Source organism: Ctenopharyngodon idella, chromosome 16 (genome assembly GCF_019924925.1).
Source record: "Ctenopharyngodon idella isolate HZGC_01 chromosome 16, HZGC01, whole genome shotgun sequence".
In the NCBI taxonomy this organism is placed as follows: Eukaryota; Metazoa; Chordata; class Actinopteri; order Cypriniformes; family Xenocyprididae; genus Ctenopharyngodon; species Ctenopharyngodon idella.
In genome coordinates this window covers 24,394,286-24,413,896 of record NC_067235.1, presented here as the reverse complement: position 1 = coordinate 24,413,896, position 19,611 = coordinate 24,394,286, and the positions used below count along the sequence as shown (strand labels likewise).

The 19,611-nt window shown below is 36.9% G+C and overlaps 1 protein-coding gene across 2 annotated transcripts; it reads right to left on the bottom strand.

The window, feature by feature from the left end:
- Window positions 1–1,434: 1,434 nt before the first annotated feature.
- Window positions 1,435–19,536, bottom strand: erp44 (endoplasmic reticulum protein 44). Of its 2 annotated transcripts, none has more exons than XM_051866153.1 (11): window positions 19,354–19,536; window positions 11,796–11,868; window positions 11,588–11,627; window positions 10,120–10,235; window positions 8,873–9,057; window positions 8,608–8,723; window positions 7,773–7,947; window positions 7,102–7,213; window positions 4,961–5,102; window positions 4,246–4,348; window positions 1,435–2,281 (listed from the first exon to the last, which is right to left on the bottom strand). In XM_051866153.1, the coding sequence occupies exons 1-11, from the start codon at window positions 19,408–19,410 to the stop codon at window positions 2,174–2,176; spliced, it is 1,227 nt and encodes a 408-aa protein (XP_051722113.1). In that variant the 5' UTR covers window positions 19,411–19,536; the 3' UTR covers window positions 1,435–2,173. The 2 variants fall into 2 exon arrangements, with proteins under 2 accessions (XP_051722113.1, XP_051722114.1); XM_051866154.1 differs by having other exon boundaries at window positions 1,435–2,278.
- Window positions 19,537–19,611: the final 75 nt, after the last annotated feature.

The following is a 19,611-nucleotide window of genomic DNA, read 5'->3' as shown; positions in this document are numbered from 1 at the left end:
AACAACAAAAAAAAAGTGCAAAAATTGTACCTTTAGCTTGTCACTGGGACAATAACAAGTCACTAATATGGCCTCTTAAAGGGTCGATAAAGAACAAAGGTGTAACTGGTGATACTGCCCCAGTGACAAGCTGTTGATTTTTGCACATTATTTTTGCATGCATACTGGGCAGTTTATCTGATCTGTTGACTTTGGGACATACATACTTCTCTACGCCGAGACCATGACACATTTTATGAAAACATGACTGATTAGATCAGTTTTTTTTTTGGTTTTTTGTTTTGAGCTATTACGTCATGATTTTTTTGATGTTATCTTAACCTTAAAATTTTTTTTCTGTTTTTCATCTCAGTTTAGTCATCTGGGTCTGCTACCTTCTTGATTGGCATGTCTGTTTGAAGGGTTAACACGATGATGGGCAGATGGAGTATGAAGTGCTCACAAGGCAATATTTTGTCTTTGTGACTTTTCTCCCCAATTTATTATATCAATAGGACAGAACATTTAGATTAAAATGCACAATCCTTTAAGTCAAGCACCTTTAAAACGAGAATACACCCAATCATGAAAATTCTGTCATTATTTACTCACCCTCATGTCATTCCAAAACTGTGACTTTTTCTTCTACAGAATATAAAAGAAGATATTTTGAAGAATGTTGGTAACCAAACAGTTTCGGTTCCCATTGATTTCCATCATAAGGACAAAAAAAAATGGAAGTCAATGGCAACCAAAACTATTTAGTTAACAACAAAACGTGCATTTGTGTTCTGAAGAAGAATGTAAGTAACAAGTTTGGAACAATGTTAGGGTGAATAAATGACAGAATTTCATTTTTGGGTAAACTATCCCTTTCAGATCAGCTTAAATCTTTGGGCTTTTGTTTTTACACTGCGCTTAACCCCGGGTTATCGCTATTCTAAACACTGCATTTAACCCTGGGTAAAGGAAAGTTTAGCAGGGCTAGCACATCTTTTTACCCTGGGTTATCAAAACCTGCTCCAGAGCAGGGTTAGCACTGCTTTTGTGGTGTTAACCCCACATTGCGGTGCCAAACGTGTGCAGTGTGAAACGATGCGGTGTCAGAATGTCACGACGAGATGCTTAGCTACCTGATAACCAATTGCATGCCTCATGTTTACGTGTTGGCAATAGCAAATATGGAAATAAGAATGTTAACCCAGGGTTTAGTAATGTACAGTGTGAAACAGCATTTATAAACACCCAGGCCAGAATTAATTGTTAACCCCTGGGTAAAAATGACGAGCAAAGCGAAACATGAAGCTATTACCTACCAACTATTACCTATTAACTTTTTACCTTTAATGAAATATCTTTTAATGTACAGACGTAATGTGACATAGTAAGTGCAAAAGTAGAAAAACATGAATTACAGGGAAAAGAAAATATAATAATGAAACAGACAAAGTAGAATCTTGTAAAACTTTTTTTAATTTACTTTTCTTTTTTTGGTTTCCTTGTCCCCTCTGAGATGACAGATTTACAAATAATCCTTACCCTTCTAAACCCAACCCCCACATAACCCTGCCCCTGACCACTCCCCCTGATGGAATGGGATGATATGAGACTAGCCAGTCTGGATCTTAGCGAGTGTGAATTTTAACGAGTCTGGAAGGGTACAGTACATATGAATACAGACTAATAAGCACATGTAACATACATGTGCTGACACACACACACACACGCACACACGCACACGCACACTCAGTTGAGGACTGGAGTGAAACGCCACAGGTTGACTGCAGGTTTGTTCTTGGACTACATTTTCCCATGATTCCACTTGCCCACATTTATGATCCACAATAAACTCAATGTGCATTGCCAACAAAGAGGACCACCAATGTACCAATGTTTTCCTACAAAAAAGGGGACTTGGGTAGACAAAAATGTAGGGGGGGAAAAAAAAGATAAAAAAAAAAAAAAATCATCTTTAATTTAGACAAGACCCACAGAGCACAAACATATTTACAAGCTCCAAAAACAAATGTAAAAACGCTCCTCTTCATTGCCCACCCCAAAAAAGCTCAGGGGTTCACCTTCTCACTTTTTTTATCTAAAATAAAAATTATGAAAATAGATGTCGCACAGGCAGCGCCAGGTTGGCACCAGCTGACTGCTGGGTTCTGGGTTGGGTCTCGATGCAGTTGTGACATCACAGCTCGTCCCGGTCCCTGAGGATGGTATAACGTGTTTCACTTGGGGCCAATTTCTGGAACGAACTCTCTGGGGGATTACTGGCCACCTCTCTGTTTTCCTCCTGCTGGAATACACACACAGACAGACAAATAAACAACCACAAATCACCTGGATCTGTTCACAGAGTCATTATACCGGGACTATGTGTAGATGGATGTGTTCCTGTCAGCAGATCACTCTGTACAGAGGTCAGCGGGTTCATTCTGCTGCACACGCACTCAAATGTCAGCATGCACGTTTCATTCAGTCATAGTCTTAATTAATGGACGCCTGCATTAATTAGTCTAGATGAACACGTTCTTTTTAGAGATTTTGACCAGGAAGTGTGCTGAACTCACAACCTGAGTAAAAGTGCCTGTCATAATGCACTTTAATCAGCGCAAAATTGGACAACACTGATTTTCAGCAAATGTCACTTCGATATGCACAAGCTAAACAGAGAAGTTGATTAACTAACATAGCATAATGATGAGCTGTTATGTACAATCTGTAATTTGTTAAAGGAAACGTAAAATTACAAGCATTGATACTGATATAAAGTGTAGTTTTAACACTACAATTCAAAAGTTTGGAGTCAGTATTTAAGAAATTAATACTTTTTTTATTCTGAAAGGATTCATTAAATTGACCAAAAGTGATAGTAAAGACCTTTACATTGTTAAAAAATGTTTTTTAAACGTTCTATTTATCATATAATTCTGAAATATAATTCACGGTTTGCACAAAATAAGTTATAAATAAGTAATAAATTAAGAACAATTGATGATAATGAGAAATGTTTCCTGAGACCCAAATCAGTATATTAGAATGATTTCTGAAGGATCATGTGACTGAAGACTGAAATAATGGCTGCTGAAAATTCAGCATTGCCATTAGAGAAATAAATTACACTTTAAAATATATCAAAATAGAAAACAGTCATTTTAAATTTCACACTATTACTGTTTGTACTGTATTTTTGAGCAAATAAGTGCAGTGTTGATGAAGTGACTTCTTTCAAAAACATTTAAAAAACCTTACTGACTCAAAACTCTTGAACAGTAGTATTACTGAGAAACTAGAACTAGGGATGGGCATATTTGTCATTTTGTTTACTTGAATACTCAACAGAACATCATTTGCATTGTGCTTTTAAGAGGGCATGCCAATTAGTTTGACTTTTAAAAATTTATCTCAAAATGTCTAGGTGTTTGTAAGAGAAACTGTCCAGTGTAGCTGAAGAAAGTGCTTCCATCCACATCCATCCATCATAAACATACTTAATACGACTCCGAGGGGTTAATAAAGGCCTTCTGAAGCGAAGCAATGCGTTTGTGTAAAAAAATATCCATATTTAACAAGTTATGAAGTAAAATATCTAGCTTCCACCAGACCGCCTTCCATATTCAATTTACAAAGAAAGTGTAAAACTCTTGAAGTTCAAAAAGCTTACGCTACGTCCTACGCCTTCCCTATTCAACTTACGGAAAAAGCTTAACTGACGCGATGCCAGTACACGTTCTTTATAAGTTGAATTCAGAAGGCGGTCTGGTGGAAGCTAGATATTTTACTTCATAACTTGTTAAATAGGGATTTTTAACAAATCATTATAAAGCTCGGATGCATCAGGATATTTATTAATATATCTCTGATTGTGTTCATCAGAAAGAAGAAAGTCATATACACCTAGGATGGCTTGAGGGTGAGTAAAGCTTGGGGTAATTTTCATTTCAAAGTGAACGAATCCTTTAAATAATAAATAAAAATAGTGTCTATGGAAAGGAATTTAAATAAAATTAGTATGAATTGAATTAGAAAACAAAACAACGACAACAAAACAACTAAATAAATTTTTTTTATTTGGATACGTAGTAAATGTTTTGAGAAAAAAGGCAGACATTTTGTTTCCATGATCAATCACCACCCTCACATCCAAATTTGATGCCCATTCAAAACTGAAAAAGCCTCAAATAAAAAAAAATGATGGCAAGCCCAACTCAAATCCCTGTTCAAAAGCACACCCGTGCGGCAGCTGTGGTGAACTCTCACCTGTCCTGGAGTGCTGTCTGTGGGGTCTGGGCCGTGATGAAACTCTCTGTGCAACTTTCCTGAGTGCAGGTCCAATACAAACTGCCTCAGCTTTCCTGGAACCCTGTTCATACGCACAAGGCATCATAAAACAGTCCAAAAAACAAACAACAACACAAGCAGCATCATTGATTTAATGAGTGATAAGACCCTGAGAGGGCCGACAGTCTCCAAAACCACAGCATTTTAACAAGATAACGACATCATCTGTACTGTCCCAGACGCCACGGACCCCCTGGACAATCAGCTGTATCAAAGACTGATGGGAGGCAGGCTGATAAGGCCCTTATTGGATAATAGGATATGCAGAGTGCTTAATAAAATAAGGCATGCGCTGAATTATGATGCTTTTTGTCATATATGGTGACTCTGGTGTCATAAATAATGATGTTGTAGTAAAGTAGTAATAACATAGTTATAAACCGTGAAATCTAAGCTACTACGTTCAAACACATTACAGCTATCAGTCAGGTGTCGCTAAATTAATTGGCGTAACTGGCTGAGAGATGAAGCCCAAAGCCCGTTCACTATCACTCTCTTTTTGAGTGTGTGTTGCTGTGGGGCCAAGTCTATAATCATCATTTAATTGCTAGGTGTCTGGAACAAGAGATAACCTGCAGGGAGGAGGCTGAAATAATCTCTGCATTAAAGACACACGGACAAGTGCAATACTTACGCAAGGTCGCTGAACTCTGGGAAGACATACATGTGGCGGAAACTATCGATGGCAATTACAGGGCAGTCAGCGGGGGTCTTCTGAATGTGCAGTAGAGGGTGCCGGAACTTATCGCAATCGGCATGAAGAAAATTTATTGAACCTGCGAGAGACAGACAAGGTCAATTTAGATGTTCAAAAACTTGCGAGCTGATCTAAACAGCACTTTTGGCCATCAAAAGTACATTTGAGTTAGGGTTGTGCAAAACTGACTAGTTGGTGGGTTATCTGAGCGACTAATTGATTAGTCAATTAGGCCGTGATTAGATTAAGCGATCACATTAGATGTGTTCTTGCATTCAAAAAAAGCTAGACAAAGCACAACAGAATGGAACACAGCTTGAAACGTTTTTAAAAGTTAAACCATTCTGGGCTTCGTTTCCCAAAAGCATTGTAAGCCTAAGTAGATCATAGATACCATTGGTGCCACTGGTCTCTATGATCTACTTAGGCTTACGATGCTTTGGAGAAAGGCAGCCCTGAACTCAATGCTATGTCTAAAGACCTGTTCACACTAACACAAATGTCTATGCGATTTATCTGTTCAGACTAGGGCTGCACGATATTGGAAAATGCGATATTTTGTTTTTCTGCAATATATATATTGCTATATGAAAGAAATTCACCAAATGACTTAAATAGCCCTATTTGGAAAGAATTAATCATTCTAGAATCATTGGGGTGATTTTTTAGGTGAGTGAATACACATATAAAATAATGAACAAATTACAAGCATAGATAAATATAATATAAGATACAAATAAAAGAAATAGTGCTTTATATTTTTCAGGTAAGTCTAACAGTATTCAGGTACAGAAACTGAATAATCAAATGTAAAATAACACTACATTGTCTTCACTGTATAAATTAAATATAATTAATCTGTGTTAAAGCTACAAAAGTGATTTTTCTCTTTGTCTTTTGTTGTTTGATTAACATTCATAACACAGAAAGCAGCAGGAATATTAGGCTGCTGTCACTTTAAGACCGATTGCGCGGATCTAAAATACTGTTACACATCCGGTTTTCTTTCTCAATTGTTTAGTTCACCTAAGCCAAAAGCAACTGTGTTTATGAGGATACTCAATGTTTTACATTAATTTTGACTTTTTTTTTGCATGTGTCCTTTCAGGCACAAATAGAGAACTGCGTTCGGTGTTCACGTGGAATGGCACGGCTCTGTGTGTGCGCACAGAAAACAGACGCACGTTCAGAATAGAGTTCTCTTTCGCGTCTTTGTGTGTTCAATTGGTTTAAAATAGCTTTAATGTTTAAACTGACAGGACCTAAAACGTGTGCAAATGACAAACTTTCATTGTATGTTGGTCAAATTTTGCAATTAATCTGAGAATCAGGTGCTTTTTGAACCGTGGTGTCTGGTCCATTAGGCATCGCACTAGGCAATGTGACTATCGTGGATGCACACATCCCGATATCGATGCTAAAACAACATATCATGAAGCCCTAGTTCAGACCCATGTGTATATTAAAAAATAAATAAATAAAAAATAAAATAAAAAAATCGATGAAAAGATGAAATTACTTTTTAGAGTCGCTTCTGCTTGTCACGAAGAAGAAAGTTATACAATATATATGTTTTCAAACAGCCATGTGATTGGGCAGCTTTTTTTCCACAGTGTGACGGAAAAGAGATTACAATACTTCTACTTTTACTCCATAAAAAATGCATTGATGATGCATTCAATGCTTTTGGGAAATGGAGCCCTGAACTCAGTACTCTTGTCTTGAAAAGCAAAGTTCGTGGAAAAAGAAAAACTGTGATACATGACTCGACTACTGACTAATTTGTTGTTGGACAATTAGTCAACTTGTTGATAATCCTACCCATCCCTAGTTTGGATGTGCAAAAATCAGCCTTCCCACACATTTTAAACAATTTCCATGACTATTCCATGATCATTCCTGTTTTTTACAAATACAGGATTCGATTTTTAAAAATCATTCAGAACGGTTGGTAACGGTTGATTCTTTGAAAAGAACTCGGATCCACACAAATGACCTATTTTGGATTGAAAAAAGCGATTTTCACAGAAAATAACCAATGAATTTATGAAAGATGATCCTGACTGGCCCGTCCATACCTTTTTCGCTGATAAGCTGGCGAGCCACTTCCTGCTGAAATTTCTCCAGACTCTCTGTGTCATCCTTCTGATGGAAAAGGATCAGGAACGGGATGCCCTCTTCCGTCAATTCCTTAAAACACACACAAAAACACATATTCCAATCATAGTCAAGCAGACAAGCAGACAAGCAGAGTGATACTTCACAAACAGTGAAAAGTCCCAGTGATGTTATACAAAATATTAGCACCATTGGTCGTACTGATTTGAGGACTGAAACTAAATGATGCATAATGAGTTTTTGAGAGTGTGTAGGATGGCTTGCTGAAGTGCAGTCAAGCAGAGGTGGGTCAGTGGAGCAGATTGTGGAGAAACTGCCATATCACCAAGCAACAGATTCTGAAGTTATTCAAAACATGCGGTCAAGTAAATCAAAGAAAAAACCCACACCTACTAAAGGACATGGCATGCGGACGTCTTTAAAACACAAACACACTTGAAACGTACACACTCAGATGTGCTTGAGTGTGGGAAAAGTACACTGAGGGGGAGGGGACTTTTCTTATGCAAATGATGAATTGGCTGTTCGGCTGAACTGTTAGATGTACACAAATAACAATCCGGACAAAATGGAAAGAAATTACATGTGATACCTCATGTACACACACACAAAGATATTTCGGAAATCATACCTCTCCATTTTCAAATGTGATTTCTCGGACTAGCGGCACACACTTGTCCTGTGTCCAGGCATAGCTGAGGTCAAAGTTTGTGAGCGAGCCCATGTAGACCATGTCAGGAGCATTCTCTCCCATTGGCTTATAAATAATATTATCACCACTGAACCGCTCAGGCTTAGAAACTTCCCTGAAAAAAACGAGAGAGAGGCATAGAAAAAAATGAGACTGGTGTGAGAAAAGAAATTTAAATTGAGGTAATGAAGAAGAACTGACTTGATTTTGAAGAAATAGTTCACCCAAAATGAAAACTCTCTCATTATTTACACACACATACTCGTTTCAAACCCATTTGTTATTTTCTGTTCATACTGAACAGTCAGGCAGGCAGTCGAGCACCAAAATGGACTAAACAGCACCATTAAGGAATCATAAAAGTAGTCCATATGATTTGTGCTTCTTCTGAAGCCATATGGTCACAACTGTACTGCTGTATGGAAAAGAGCTGTGTAAAGATTATTAAAAATTGTCTTTCTGTGTACCACTGAAAAAATAACAGTATACAGGTTTGACATGACATGAGGTTGAATAAATGACAATTGTCATCTTTGGGTGAACTTTTCCTTTAAAGGCCCAATGGACTTCTATCTATCAGTTGTTGATTGGATAGAGGCAGACAGATCTGAATGAAAGATTGCAGTTGATTGTAAGAAAGGGGCAGATTTAAATATGTTTTTTAGAAACATATGCATGGATAAATCGTTCACAGTAAGATTAATACATGTATTTACAAAGCAGATAGGATGAATTATTTCATGCTGACTTTAAGTATCTCAAGTGCTTCTCCTACCCAAAAGCTGCCAGGAAAACACAGTCATCTCTCAGGATGTTGGCCACTTTCTCATAAGTACGGTAATTGTCAGAGTCTTTTTTCTCAAAGTAACCAATGATGGTGCGTCTACTCCTCTGAAAGAGAGAAAGGTAAGTTAGATGACACGGCAAGGAAATCCAGACTCCACGTCATTCTTAGTTACTCAACCTGAAAAGCCTTTTTGTAGGCTTAAAATGTACCACAGAAATAAAACTGTATAGTATTGTGATTGTGAAACACTCACATCTATATTGCTGATTTCCTCCAGATTTTCTATCCCTTTGATTGGATCCACTTTCTGCTGGCGGATGAAATCAGCGATGGCGGTTACTGACCTTTGACCTCTGTACTCTCGCTTCATCATCATCCCATTCCTGAACAGTTTGAGTGTGGGGTATTTGCTTATCCTGTAGCGCTGGGCTATATCAGCTATCGGGAGAAACATAACAAAAACAGCAGCCATTACTCCAGTCTTCAGTGCCACATGATCCTTCAGAAATCATTCTAATATGCTGATTTGCTGCTCAGGAAACATTTCTTATTTTCAATGTTGAAAGCAGTTGTGCAGCTTAATATTTTTGTGGAAACTGTCAAGTGTTTCAGGGTTTTTGATGAATAGAAAGTTCAAAAGAACAGTATTTATTTGAGATAAACATTATAAATTCAGCTTTGCCATCAGAGGAATAAATTACATTTTTAAATTTATTAAAATAGAAAACAATTATTTTAAATTGTAATAATATTTCACATTATTTCTGTTTTTACTGTATTTTTAATAAAATAAATGCAGCCTTGGTGAGTATAAGAGACTTCTTTCAAAAACATTAAAAAATTGTAATGTTTTCAAACTTTTGACAGGTACTGTAGATACCTAAAGGTGAATATCTAAAGGTGTGTTTAAATCAATGAAAACCAACAGAACGAGATGACATGACTTTTCTGGTCACACTGATTTCTGTTTGGCTCGTAATACATAGAAGGGTGAGTTTTAGGACCCACATGTAGAAGAACACTTTAACCTTCCAGATGCTCTGCTTTTGAAGAACAAAATATGTGTCATGAATATTTTGCTTTTTAGGTTATGAGAAGGAAAGATCAAAAGGTCAGAGGTCAGGGAAAGGCTCATTTTAGAAAGTACAGAGACAAAAAAGGCAGAGAAAAAGAAATAGAATTAAAGAATGTAGAGAAAAGAGAAAGAAAGAAGGCAAGAAGGAGAGGGGGAGGGCCGAGAAATGAAAGTCAACCAATGTGGGGGGTAAATACTCCAAAGCCGATCGGCTGGAATCAGTCATGCGCTGTCTCTCTCTCTCACACACACCCACGCTGTGGGATATCTTTGAGCCGCCTTGACTTCACAGAAGATGCAGTTTTGTCATTAAACCATCAAACACTTTACAAGACATCAATAATTCTGTTTAATTTGCTTTATCTCAAAGGCGAAACCAATGTGTGTGTGTGTGTGTGTGTGTGTGTGTGTGTGTGTAAACTCACAGTGCTGGTCACAGTCCACCCGGGCAAACACCACCTGTGTAGCGTCTGGATATTCCTCCCGCACTATATTCGACGCCTCCTCAAAAATAGGGTGGAGCATCTGACTGAAACGACACCTACAGAAAATACAGAACAGGATACAGATACTTTAGAGTATGAGATGCTAGTGCTAGTTTATTTTTTCTAGACAGATAAATAGTTTGAATATTTCAGGTCTGTTCATTCTGTGTAATAAGCTGTACAATAAAATGTGAAGTAAGCCAAGCATAAATCAAAAAATAAACCTCTTCATGGTGATACGAGACCCTTCTACTTTGCGTTTGAGGTCCTGATTACCTTGTCAAGATTTAATCTTTGTTTAAAGTATATATTTTAGTTCCTATTATCCTCACATTTTCTTTTAAAATTTACCATTTTTAAATCACTTCATTTTTTTAATCATGCCATTTTACCACTTTTTAACAAAAATTTTTTTTTTTTGAAGTGGCATGAATAAGAAAAATAAACAATCACAATAATTATATATTTTAGATATTATTATTTATTTTTTAATTATATATGCTCGTTTGATGCTTGAAATATCACACACAGTGATCGTGTCTTCAGCTTGACCTAAACGTATGTGTGTTGTGAAGTTTAAGCATAAAGTAACGCAGAAGCACAGACAGCTTTACAACACACTTACATCTCGTGTTACAACGTCCCTCTCATGAACGCTCATATGACAGTAGACCGGAAGCAATAGCTTATAAGTAAAAACTATCCTTTTAGACAATTCATAAAGAGATTAGTTTTATCTATGTAAAACTAATCCACATGAATTAAGCGGTTTAGTCCTATTTTTCTGAAGAGACACGATCACTTTATATGATGAACAGATTCACATATAAACATTCATCAACATCAGATTTGGTAAACAGAAGCTCAAGCATGTTTGCTTGGCATACGAGAACCAATGAGGTTTATTCTTGTGTGTTACGCAGCACGTTTGAGCTTCCGCAAGAGCTTTGTTCATGCGTGTCAAGCAAGCAAGTTTGAGAGCTTCTGTTTATGTTCTCTGATTAATGTTTATGTGGCTAAAAGCCTAAATTCAATCTGTTTATCATATAAAGCGATCGTGTCACAGAAAATGTGGACTAAACCACTTGATTCATAAGGATTAGTTTTATGATCTCTTTATCAACCTTTTAAAGCATCAAAGTGGAAGTTGCGTGGACTGTCAACGGAGGGACAAAAATCTCTCAGATCTTCATTTGTGTTTTGAAGACGAATGAAAGTGTTATGGGCTTGGAAGGACATGAGGGTGAGTAAATTATGACATTTTTTTTTTTTTACATTTTTTAGGGGAAAAAACCCTTTAAGCATTTAATGTCATATGGGAAACCAGCAAACAAAGCAAATCAACAATTCTCATCACCCTTTCTGACAAACACACATCTGGAGGCGTTAAGCCGACAGACACACTCACCAGTCTGCATAGAAGTTGACTAGAGCCACCCCTGCACTGTCTGTGGAGAGAAACATGTGGTTTAATTTCATTTGATCTACTACAATGACAAAGCACCATTGGCTAAGTCACACCCACATGCACGACACAGGTGCGGTAACTGTCTGATTGAAACTACTGATTGAAACAGCCTCATTCAATCACACAAATAAACAAGGTAAGAACTCACTGAGGATGTCATCGATGTTTCCAGCATCCAGACTGGTTATCTCTCCTCGTCCTGGAGTATACAGACCCGTTACCTGGCAACAACAGAGGTGGTTCATTGGTAAACTGTTTGTATGTGTGCATGTGAGTAATAACAGTACTCATTATGGAGGCAGTGGTAAATTATTATCATTAGACAGTCATACTCATAATCTAGAATCTCTCTGATACAAAAAACACAGGCCAAAAATGAACCATAGGAAAGCCCTGAATAAGAATAAAAATGGACTCTGGCAAATAAAATCCAAAGTAAATGGTAACTTTATTTAGGAACTGCAACTTTAGCCACTTTTCCACGACAGTAGTTTAAGGCCCCGTTTACACCCAGTATTAAGATGCATTTTGGTTGATCGGATCACAAGTAGACGGGGGAGACGCATACCCGTTTACACCTGGTGTTTTTAATCTGTTTCTTTTGTTCACATTCGACCACTTCTGTCCTGATTTCTTTTGAGGGGAGCGTCTATGGTCGGGTAAATGTTAGGGCTGGGACAATACATCGAATCTCGATTCACGACTCAAAGGCCACGTACACACTTTAAGTTTCAGGAGTGATAACCGCATTTAAATGCGGGACTGAATCCCCTAAATTATCATTACATGTGTGTACGAAACACGACTCACTCTCGAAAATTCGATGATTGACAGCTTGGAAACCATAGCGACGTTCTGGCGTCTCTCGTGTTTGGTATCCATTATTGTGACCAAAGTAATATTACAGTGATAAAACACTCGTTATTTTCAGCAATTTAACTAAACACACTAACACAGTCGACGGAGGCGTCGTGTGTTGTTTATGCTTATACAGCCTGTTTCACACAGAGCGCGCTCTTTCTGTGTTGCCATGATCACTCATTATAAGCATTTTCGGGCTTGTTGTTTAAGCTCGTCTCATAAAGCTAACGGGTTTATGGAGTTATTAAAGTGTGCAGACATGAATCGTGATATTTTGGTGTTATTTTCAGCATAAAGCATTTGGATTTATTTCGGTTTATTATGGGCTTATTCTTGTTCGCTGATTTTTCTAGCAAGATCTGGCAACTTGAATGAGTCAGGGCTCGTGCTTTCCCTGTGATTCACCGCGCATAGAGAGACACATCTCCGATGAACGTTAAACGTCATTAACAACTAGTTGTTTGGTTCGGTTTCCGTACACACTGCGTGGAATTTATGAAAATGCGGTTGTCACTACCTGTATTTTTCGGGAGTTAATTCGGTTGTAGAATGCGGTTGTCACTCCCGTATTTTACTGAACTGTGTGTGTACAGAACACGATTAAGCACTAAAAGGTGAACTGACAACCGAATTTAGCTGCAGTGTGTACGTGGCCAAAGAATCTAGAGTGATTCTGATATTTTCCAATGTATCGTGGGGCTGAATCAGAATCGATCCAGATTCACTGTATCGACCGAGAATCGATGTATTTGTCCCAGCCCTAGTAAATGTATGGGCTTTTTCAGATCTTTCAATCTAATGGACAAAATAAGCTCGCGCAATTTACATATGAACACGCACAGAGACAACGGAAAAACATACGGAGAGCAGCAGCTTTCATTTCTGCTCTGATAACAACAAGACCTTGCCAAACACTGTGAGTGTGCGTTAGACATCAGGAATGGTGAGAGAACATTGTGCTTGGTACGTTTTTCGTCTTCAAACCAAACTTAGATCTTCAGTCGACAAAGTTTAAATCCCGTCTGACTAGGGCGTTCCCATAATTAGGGCTGCGCGATTAGGACAAAAATCATAATTGTCGATTATTCCCTTGAAATTGTAACTGTGATTATTAATTACGATTATCACAATTTACATTGAATGATGTATTGAATAGCTTTATACCATTGTTTGAAGCAAATGCATGCCATATTTTTGTATAAAAATAAAGAAAATCTGAAAACACAATTTTTAATTGTTTTTCTATAGCATTAAACCTCAAATGTCAACTATATATTGGTTTGGTTTCTTCTTTAAATAATAATAAAAAAGAAAAAAAAAGTCAACATGCATGGTATAATAATAGGGGTTTTTGCCACAAGTGTGGTCCACCGAGAACTAATGTTCTCCTAGGCCTGACGTGACGTAAACTGCGCTTGTTGTTGTTACTTTTATTTTGATGGCGCTGAGAACAGTTCAGACAGATCCTGAGCACACAGTGCTCGCATTCTCCGTCTTCATTAGTTTACGATTTGTTTAACAGTCCTGTCTAATACGTTATTAGATAGTACTGTTATACAAAGAAAGTAGACAGTACATGAAACAGTATTAGCTTTTGCCGTGTCCGTGTGGTTGATACCCAATGTCGCTAGCTTAGCAGAAATACGCAATCATGTTTCGCTTGGTCTGCTCAAAGTCGCCCTGGATTTTCTCCTTAGCGTACAGTTCAGAGGTCCATCTATCACTGTTTACCATGTTTTTAGAGTTAGTTCGTGGAGTAAACATATAGGCTGTGTACACGGCCTTTTAAAAATGGCGGGTGCTGGTGTTTCGCGTGCGTTCGACATATCAGCGTACACCTACGTCACTGGTAGATCCTTTTAAGCTGGGTCAGACCTTTTACATTCTGAAGTAGTCGTGATTCGCCTCTCACAATGTGACATGCTCATAACAGACATCTTAAACACGCAGAATAATGAAAGGGGATATTCTTCCTTGTAATCGTGCCTTTGAACGATTACGAAATCATGGCATCTGTAATCGTAATCGCGATTAGAAATTCGATTAATTGTGCAGCTCTACCCATAATGTTTATGCATTAGGTCAGTAAGCGGAGAGAAGGCGGTCTTTTGTGGCTGTTTGAACGCATTCAACCTCACAAGTGCCTACACTACGAAAGCAATCCGGTCAAATGCGTTTTTGACTACCTCTGGAAGTGGTCGAAAGTGGATTTCATAATACTATTAGTCCAGGCAAAACTATTAAACATCTAACATGCCAATCATAGCTAAAAACATAATGTGATATACTTCTGAGAAAACGTGATATTCATTGAGAAATGGAAAGTGAATGTTTGCTGACCAATGTGGCAGTTTTTAAAGCTTTTAAGCGTGGTACTCCACCGTTAGCCTCTAATGAATTTTACTGCTATGTTAAATCATCAGTATCTTTGAGTGCAGGTTATGTCTCTAAGCAAACAACATGCAAATTGTGGCGTCACCATATTCCTAAATAAGTAAAGCAAAATGTGCTTGTAACAACAGTCCAGTCTATATTTAATTATCTGTCATTGTTAGATTAAAGATAAAAGTCTAGTGTTTGGTGGCAATGTTATAAGAATGAGTCTTAGATTAACAGATAGAATAGACATGCCTCACCCAAGATGACCTTTGTAAACAAATCATTTTCTATTATTTCTCCAACTTCTTTTTTTCCCCCAAAAGCCCCCTTTAATGGGAAAGTACAATTAGGCTGCACTGTTACTTGTTAACAGTGAAAACTGATAAACTCACATAATCTAATCTAACTGCAATCATTTGAGATAACTATACTCACAGTTAGTGCACTTTAAATTCCAAACACATACTACCATTTAAATAAGGGAACTTTTGATAAAATACAGAATTTTTGCAAAATTTTAAACATAAATTACATTTTATAAGGCTTTTCTATCTGGTGAAGTAGTGCCTTATTTGAGCGTGACATTTCAGAAGGTGGAGACCAGTTTGGTTTTATCAGCTTTAAATCTGCAGTGCGAAAAAAAAAAAAAAAAAAAGTAGTATGGCATGAATAATTATACAATTATACAGATCATATTTTAGTAAATTTACTTCTATATTTAGAACATTTTATTCATATCATTCTATATATACAGTACCTGTCAAAAGTTTGAAACATTACAATATTTTAATGTTTTTGAAAGTCATCATTTGTGCTCACCAAGGCCACATTTATTTAATCATAAACACAGTAAAACAGTAATGTTATGAAATCTAAATTAAAAGAGCTGTTTTCTGTTTGAAAAATTTTAAAATGTAATTTATTCCTGTGATGGCAAAGCTGAATTTTCAGCATCATTACTCCAGTCTTCAGTGTCACATGATTCTTCAGAAATCATTATAATATGCTGATTTGCTGCTCGAGATGATTATTATTATTATTATTATTATTATTATTATCATCATCAATTTTGAAAACAGTTGTGCGGCTTAATATTTTTGAGAAAATGGTGATACTTTTTTCAGGATTCTTTGATGAATAGAAAGTTCAAAGAAAAGCATTTACTTGCATTTATTACATTTATTTATTACATTTTATTAAAGCATATAATAAATAGAAATCTTATAAATGTCTTCACTGTCACTTTTGATCAATTTAATGGATCCTTTGATGAATAAAAGTATTAATTTCTCTCTTTTTAGAAGACTTTTAAGACTTCTTTCAAAAACATTAAAAAATTTTAATGTTTCCAAACTTTTGACAGGCACTGTATAAGTTTGTTTTAGTAGAATATTTGTTTACTAAAAAGAAAATGTTACATTATATTTATATTTCCAAGTTCAGTGATAATAAATGGCATTTTAAGATGTATGTGTATTACGCTTGCACTGTAACTGACATGAACAAAACACACTATTAATTTATTAATTGTAACAATTTACTGCCAGCCAGAGTTCCATAATTATGACAGCACTGCATCTCTGTAACATGAAACACAACAACTATGTAGTTTGGACTTTAGACGTTCCTTTTAGCCACGTGATGATATCTTTAATCTGGCTGATTGGTATTGGTAAATGTTTTTACTACGAAATGAGCATATCATCACCACCAAAGTTCATTGAAGTAATGTAATGTGGCTAATTATCTAACATATGTGATCAATCCAAAAGAGACTGTAAACTGGTTTGGTAATGCCACGTGTTAAAGTAGAGTTGGTGGTTGTTGGATGAGTCTGCTGTTGCTACATATCACTACATCCTGTTTGACTTTGTCAAAGATAGCCTGAAGACAGATATAATGATATTACGATGGATGTCTTCACTTCTCCTTGATTAAACACAGAAACTGTTACTTGGCAAGTGAATAACATTGCGAAAGGCAAGACTGATAAAGACCTCCTCACGTGGGCTGTCTTAATATCTGTGATAAGTCCATTTTAAGAGGCAAAAAGAACCGTTCAGACTAGAATATCAAACACACACTGAGGCATATGTGACAACAAGCATCTGCTAAACAACACTGCCTAAATTCACTGGGTAATCTCTCAGAGAAGCCTCCAACTGTCACAGAAACAAAACAAACACACGGCTCCACATGGGCTGATCTAAACCGCTCAGATCACAAAGTACAAAATCACAGCTAGACCCAACATACGCTGTAGTTTCGGTAAAAAATTTGGATCCATGCATGTCCGTTTCTTACTGAGATTCATCAAAAAGAGTTTCCAAGCTCTAATATGGGTTGTTTCTACTCAGATAAACAAAAATATGCTTGGTCTACGACAAAATCACATTTTTAAGAGTACACTTCCTGAAATGCAGAGTATTTTTAAGGTATGCTACAGTTTATGGGTAAAAAACAGCATTGGTGGTGAGAGAGTTAAGGCCTGTTCACACCAAGAACGATAACTATAATGATAACTAGCGTTCACGCCGACGGCTGACAATGTTCTGTTTATTATGAGCATGCGCTACAGTTGTCATCTGCTGCTTTTCAAGCACTTTAAAATCAGGAAGATTCTGATTGGCAATTGAATTTGTATTGTTTATCAGCTGAAAAAAAAAAAGTTGCTCTTAAAATTATTTCAACGATATTGTTCCTCTGTGTTGATATAGTAATGGTGTGGACTTCATTCTCATACAATTAGAAGGTATATTAAAAACTTTACAGTTATAGTCCTTTAACATATCTATATCCATATATCTATATCTCTCTATATCTATCTATCTATCTATCTATCTATCACTCTCTCTCTCTCTTATATATATATATATATATATATATATACAACCTTGTAATGTTTAACCGGACCTTCAGGTGAAACCACAATTCAAGTCCCCGCCATATATTTATTTCTTTTCGATAATCCGTTACATTTGGATGTACTTCACTATATGGAAGAAAATATCTGTTGCTACTTCGGTTTCATTGCAACTCTAAATATGTCATCAAGGTAGTGTTATCTAGCTAACACTGTGAAAATAACTTGTGATAACCTTGAAAGCATTACTTAAAATAGGATGAAATCAGACAGTAATGCTTCACACTGTATGTAAAGAGGGTTTGTATTTATGGCTATCATGAACTTGCTTTGAAACAATATCAGAGGAAGGAACTATACCACAAGTATGCATTGTGACATGAAACGTATCAGGATTACAAGCATTTTTAACTCATGTTATTGAAATGATTAATAAAACAGTGACTGATAAATATGTTCACAAAGGAAAACAGGCCAAATTCTTAAAATTTTACAACTTATGAGAAAAATATCTACGAGAATATGTGCCCTCTCCTATTTAATGCTAAAATACATACTGAAACTGAAAGCTTGTAAAATGAACTACATTGACAGCAAGGCTACCGCAGCTGTGGCTTTCACATCATGCTGTGCTAAACGGCGCAGCGCGGGTCACTTCCGGGTTGACAGCCAATAGGATTCGGCCACAACAGAGTAGCTCACCAACCGGTTTCTTTACTGCGAAGTCGGATGAAACGAATCCCAAAATATCCATCTCTTTGCTTTAGGACTATAAAGATCACTGTTGACAGCTGCATACTGTATGGCTCCTATTGTAAAAACGACTTCAAGTGCTTAATTAATTTGTTTAAAGGACTTTTCGAGTTAAACATGCTCACATAAATTGCTGTCTGTGAAACTTTACAACTATGAATGGAAACAGGACACATGCAAGCACATCAATTACTTGTTCATTTTAACAAGTTGCGTTTAGCATTTACCCCTGCAAGGTTCCACAACTTGCGCTGCGAGTGACGTAGTGCCTTCTTTTCCCATCTAAACCTCATCTATTTCCGTCATTATCTACGCTAGAAAACAAAAAGTCCCTTGGCCCTTTCAACACTGTATTTGAGACTGCTAAAAATAAAGGGTTTTATGATTCAGTGATCCTTAGTTTGCTTACAAACATTCTAAATGACAATATAAGTTGGTAATGTTTATAAATGACAATGTTTATAAGCGAGTGTGGTTGTGAATTAAATGGTATAGATGACCCACAGTCTACAAAACTCTCAAAATGTCCCATACTTGCACCTGCATTATGACTGGTCCGGTGGTAACTCTAATAGCTGGTTAGCCAAATTAGCCAGCTCTCTAGCACTTTATGTAGCTAGCCTACATTCTCTATAGGCCATTAGACCTACTGAGACATTCAGAGTTGACATAGTTTAAGTCGTTCATTGCACAAATTCTAGAGGCCTTCGTATAAGAACAATATAAATTAAGAGCATCACATCCAAGTTCATAAACCCTTCTAATAGCTAACGTTATATGAGCTAGCTATCACAAGTAAACCTGCCAGAAGTGTGTTACTGAACGAGCGCGCGATTACTCATACACATACCAGCAGGAGGGTGAAGTAGTGCAGTTCGGGAGCGGGTATTATTGATGATAATTTCATTGTATAGTGGTGTTGGTTGAGGTTACGATGTTGTTGGATCTTGCCAGTCTCTGGACACCACCTCCTTCTCCTCTGCTGCAGGAAACAGGCACTACATACGGCCAGGGCTACGGGAACTGGAATTCCGGGTTTGCCGGGAATTATGGGAAATGTAGTTTCATGCTGGAACTATTGTCGTTGAGCCAACTGTGTTTTATTTAT